The sequence below is a fragment of the Anoplophora glabripennis genome, unplaced genomic scaffold (assembly GCF_000390285.2).
Source record: "Anoplophora glabripennis isolate ALB-LARVAE unplaced genomic scaffold, Agla_2.0 scaffold264, whole genome shotgun sequence".
Lineage (NCBI taxonomy): Eukaryota > Metazoa > Arthropoda > Insecta > Coleoptera > Cerambycidae > Anoplophora > Anoplophora glabripennis.
The window spans coordinates 41,373-47,407 of record NW_019416520.1 but is presented as its reverse complement, the minus strand read 5'-3'; the positions used below and the strand labels follow the sequence as shown (position 1 = coordinate 47,407).

Below are 6,035 nucleotides of genomic sequence, written 5' to 3'. Positions count from 1 at the left end.
TAAAAAAATAAAAACACATGCAAGTCCACGTTTAGAAATACAATACAGAGATTATACAAATTTCTTTTATATTTTTTTAATCGATCGGGCTGCTTGAGTGCAGCTCTTCGGCGGGCTTTTGGTGGCACTGGAAAGCAGATCTGAACGATCCACCGCATCGTTGCGAGAATTTGAACTGCCAATACTTTAGCTGTGTCGTACCAAATCGATGGCCATAATTTCTGAGATCGTCATGATTGCTTCCAATTTAGTACAGTCTGGATTTGAGGAGGGCATTATATGATCCAACTGTTAAATGATGAAACAAAAAAATGTAAGACGAAAAAGATTTTTATGTATAAGTTTTTATTTTTTTATGCGTGGTCTAAAAATGTTTAATTAACTTAATTTCTTCATTTTTTTAAAACTTCGCAGTTAATCTATGACAGCGGTTTTCTACCAGTTATCTTTTAAAAAATCTTGCATTTAAATTACAAACAAAAAACAGTTAATGAGATGTTTTTTTCACGTTAAATACTGTTTATAATATACAGGGTGTCCCCAGTTCGGGTTGCCTATACCTGAAATGGATACAAAATTTCAATTGTCAAAAAAAAAAATCATTTTCATAAATTTTTTGCTTGTCTAGAAGCCCTTGGCAAGATAGTCATTTGTTCAATTTAATGTACAGGGTGTTCAAAAATTTGGAAAAGGTAAAAACAGTAAAGAGTAAAGTACCTTAAATCTTAACGCTACGTGAAAAAGTAATGAGTAAAAGTTGCTTGGAATTAAATTTTATGTTTAAATATGAAAGCATAGCCTTCTAGTTAATACTCGACATTCTGGGATATTCTAGGACTCTACTTATTTTTTAATACTTTCGGAGAAGCCATTCTATTTAAAAAATATTGCTTTATTGAAAAACAGATACACATGTTTGCATATTAATAATTTATTTTTTATACAGGGGGATCAAAAACCTCAAAAACATTAATCCAACATTTATTTTGAGAACACAGCAGAATCAGTATGTACGCGCCATTACAAAACTATTCTACATGAAGTCCGCCAAGTTCAACACACCTCTCCAATCTTTTTCTAAATGCAGCGTAGGTCGAATGTATCATTTCTTCATTTACTTGGGCAACAGCTTCAATTATCCTGCTTTTCAAGAAATCAACATTGTGTTGCACTGGTTCTCTGTACACTCTTTCTTTCAAGAAGCCCCAAAGGAAATAATCAAGCGGCGACAAGTCAGGGGACCTTGCTGGCCAACAAATAGCACCATATCTTCCTATCCACTTCTCTCGAAATTTTCTGTTAAGCCAATTGCGGACTAGAATTGTTGAGTGAGCGGGACATCCGTCTTGTTGGAAATACGCTTTTTGTCTATATTCCAAATGTTCTTCTTCTAATTCTGGCCAGAAAAATGTGTCTAGCATCTCCAGGTACGTATATTGATTTAAATTTGCTTCAAAAAAGTATGGCCCAATTATTCGGTTGAAAGTAATCGCGCACCAAACATTTACTTTTTTGAACCTTTGACTTCTTGATGTAACTGTAAAGGAAGAATTTACTTGCGACCAAAAACGACAATTTTGCGACGATACCACTCCGTTGGTAGAAAAAGTGGTTTCATCGGAAAAAAATTATACTTTTGTGAAAATGTCTATCTACCACAATCCTTTCTCCTATCTCTAAACAGAACTCCAAACATCACCAACTTCTAGAGTGTGAAATACTTTTGGTTTGAAAGCCTTAAACTTATTTTCTACCAAAATTCTCTGAATATGTGTCTTGCTAACATCGATTTATTTATATATCTTCCTTAGTGACAGTCTCGCTTTTTCTTCTACCGAATTCAAAACTAATATTGCCGCTGCATCATCGTCATCGTGTCTCTTTTTTTGGCATTTTTACGTTTTTTACATCATCAGTTAAATCAAATTTTCGAATTAGTTTTCTCAGATTTTGGCGGGTAACTTTAACATCTGGATATTTTTCATGAAACAATTCAATTGCTTGGCTGCAAGAAATGTTACCGATACCGTAACATTTAACAAGATAAATGCGATGCTGTAAAGTGAGCATAATTTGATTAAAATTAAATATCAACACCTAATGTCACAACTAATGCCAAACAATTATTGATAACAATTGCTTTCTACAAATTATTGGTATTTCTATTATTTCCTTTGGGACTTCTTGAAAGAAAGAGTGTACAGAGAATCAGTGCAACACAATGTTGATTATTTGAAATGCAGGATAATTGAAGCTATTGCCCAAGTAAGTGAAGAAATGATACATTCGACCTACGCTGCATTTAGAAAAAGATTGAAGGTGTGTTGAACTTGGCGGACTTCATGTAGAATAGTTTTGTAATGGTGCGTACATACTGATTCAGCTGTGTTCTCAAAATAAATGTTGGATTAAAGTTTTTGAGGTTTTTGATCCGCCTGTATATAAAATAAGTATTAATATACAAACATGTGTATCTGTTTTTCAATAAAGCAATATCTTTTAAATAGAATGGCTACTCCGAAAGTATTAAAAAATAAGTAGAGTCCTAGAATATCCAAGAATGTCGAGTATTAACTAGAAGGCCATGCTTTCATATTTGAACATAAAATTTAATTCCAAGCAACTTTTCCCCATTACTTTTTCACGTAGCGTTAAGATTTAAGGTACTTTACTCTTTACTGTTTTTACCTTTTTTAAATTTTTTAACACCCTGTACATTAAATTGAACAAATGACTATCTTGCCAAGGGCTTCTGGACAAGCAAAAATTTTTATAAAGAATGATTTTTTTTGACAATTGAAATTTTGTATCCATTTCAGGTATAGGCAACCCGAACTGAGGACACCCTGTATGTATACATTTAAGATTCACCCTGATAAATTAATAATTTAGAATTTATTAATTTTAATTTCTATTGATATATTATCTAGTAGGTTGTTGTAAATATTTCTAAATAAAATACAACCATCAAATTTCCTGTCAATATCTTTAAAACTCCTTGAAATAATTAATAAAAATAAATAAATAATTAAAATTTAAATACTCTGTATCTTGGAAATAAAGCATATTTCGACCTACGTTTATATGAACTTTTTTCACAAAATAACTTCGGCAACCACCTACTAAAATTTTTCGCACTTATTTACAAACACTCTGTATACTAATACAAGTACATAGTACAGTGTACTAATAAAATAAATAAAGTAGTAAATCAGAACGTTCACAAAAATTCGTCCCTAAAATTTAAATAATTGAAAAGATGAAAATGTTACGTAGAAGAAAAGTTTAAAGATATTAAGGCCATTATCGTGTAAATGAGTAAAGAACTTTCTATGCTCATTTATCTAAAAGTGACTAATTTTCCAAAATATAGAGAAAAATGTACTTCCTAAACAAATTATTTATTGTTACTATTACTCACAGTGGTTGGATGTTTTAGTCATTGTAAATAATTTTTTATTAATGAAAAATGACGAAATTCTTGCTTATTGTAATTTAACCAAACTTACCTATATACAAAGTTGCACCCTTGAGGAGTTATTAAACAAAACCAAAATAACGCAAAACACAATACATAAAACAAAATTGGCAAAATTAATATTTTCATAACAAATACCTAGACTAAATCAAAATAATAATTTCTTAACAATATATTGTGTTCTAACATGCCTTTTAAAATAGGTTAGGTCATTGGAGAGTGAGAAACATGATTATCTATTGTCCCATTTACTTTAGAAGAGAGTGACATTCTTAGATGGTTTAATAAGTCAAGGTTTGCCCGTAAATTAAACCAAAAAGAATATTCTCGACCTAATTTAGAATGGGATAAAATGATTAGTAAAAAAAGAAGACAAAATTTAAATCTCGAACATGAGCTTCGTCAAATGTTGATTTATTCAGATATTGAACGAGACGAAGATTCTTTTTCACTTGTTTATCGCGGTTAATTTAGATATATTGTACAAGTCGCTACCGAAATTGTGCTATCATAACCTAATCTTTTAAAACAAGTGAAAATTTCCTTAAGAGAAGGTCTTGAAAGAGGATACATAATATATACAGGAATAATGCTCTTTTAAAAGCTTTTAAAGGTTTTATAGTCTCATAGTTGTTCGAATCGATTAAATTTTCGTTTTTCATCGACATTAATAATAAAACTCCTATGAAGCTGCACCCAGAGAAAGTCAAAAAGACTTTATGCTTTTAAGATATACCATAAGGTTCTTTAATAAGCCATTACACTCTAGAAATGCATTTGATTTCACCTCTTACGCCTCTTTTAAATCTAATTAAACCGCAAATATCCTTCATAAAGCCATTATAAGGTTAAATAATTGAAATTGTTACCTACTTAGGCTCCCCGGGCTGATATATTCCTGTTTAAGATTTACAAATTATTTGATAATACTGTATTAAAAAGCTCATCCAACTTCAAATTCTATTGTTTCAACTTTAACAGTTTTGAATGTTACTGGTAGAAACAAGTTTGAGGGTGACATTTAAGGAGATTTAGCCCTCTTAGGATGCATTTCTATAATATAAACTTTTTCTTTTATTTTGAAATGCGCTCGTAAAATATTGCCGAGACTCTGCAGGCATTATATAGTGTTTTAAAATTATTGTTTGGAGTTTAAAGTCCAACATGAAATAACATTAGCTTTTTTGTTACAGTATACTGCCAACTGAGTGAGAATACACCCCCCACTTTGTGGTTAGACAGGAATTGGGACATAAAGGAGAACGAAACGGTGGGAACTAAAATTGCACAAGCTCATGGAGACGATGCTGAAGGTGAGCCTTTGGTTTACGGGCTGGAACCTATACAGTTTTACGGAAGCAAACGTCCACCTGAAAAACTGCCGTTTCGAATAGACAATGAAACCGGCACAGTTTATTTAAACGAGTCATTGAAAGGAAGAGTAAGTAACGGCATTTTATATTAATGTGTTTACAAGTTTCTGCCTACCTTTATTCAGTGCAATTTATTATGGACATATACAACATATCGAACTGAATTGGATTATATCAGACGAATACACATTTTCTTATATAAATGTGTCTCTATAACATAGATACAGCGTAATTAATTTAATATTTAGTTGAGCTGTAGGTTAATAATTCATTTATTTCGATATTTCGTAAATGAATCATTTCGTTGTTAAAACTAAAAATATTAATGTCCGGATTTATATTTCTTTTCTTTAGCATAAATTCTCCAGTTTAAAATACATTTCAATGAATTTAAGGTAGAGGTTTTTTTATTTGCTTTTAAGTGAAAATGAATTTCAGTGTACAGGGTGTTAGTAAATAAGTGCGACAAATTTCTGGGGATGATTCTACATGAGAAAATAATGGCAGTTTGCTTATAAACGTATGTCCGCAAATGATTCGTTTTCCGAGATATGGGGTGTCAAAGTTTTTCTTAAAAACTGACGATTTAATTTATTGCTCTGAAACCGGTCGAGATGTGCAAATGAAATTTGGTGGGTTTTAAGAGGTAGTTATTGCGCATTTTTTGACATGCAATTAAGAATTTTATGTTCATCATTGGCGCGCGTACGGGTAATAATCTCAATTTTTTAAAGAAAAAAATGGTACGCCACTGAGATATTACAAATTNAATTCTTAATTGCGTGTCAAAAAATGCGCAATAACTACCTCTTAAAACCCACCAAATTTCATTTGCACATCTCGACCGGTTTCAGAGCAATAAATTAAATCGTCAGTTTTTAAGAAAAACTTTGACACCCCGTATCTCGGAAAACGAATCATTTGCGGACATACGTTTATAAGCAAACTGCCATTATTTTCTCATGTAGAATCACCCCCTGAAATTTGTCGCACTTATTTACTAACACCCTGTATAATTACGGAATTCATAAGAGTGCCTGCAAGTTTTCTAATATAATTAATCTTTATGTTCATAAGAGACACCTTTTTTTTATCAGTTTTTTAACAAAACATAAATTCTCTTGAAATACATGCGATGTCGTGTTCACGTTGAGCGAGTGCGCCCTAGCGACTTGGCAATCGTG

The 6,035-nt window shown here is 31.6% G+C and overlaps 1 protein-coding gene across 1 annotated transcript in view; it reads left to right on the top strand.

Moving 5' to 3' along the window:
* The window catches only part of LOC108905147 (tyrosine kinase receptor Cad96Ca-like), a gene marked incomplete at its 3' end in the record, with an annotated part of 129,818 nt that overhangs the window by 87,224 nt on the left and 36,559 nt on the right, over positions 1–6,035 (top strand). The window contains exon 2 of the mRNA XM_018707925.2: positions 4,672–4,919. Coding sequence (XP_018563441.2) covers positions 4,672–4,919 — 248 coding nt within the window. The remainder of the gene's footprint in view (positions 1–4,671; positions 4,920–6,035) is intronic.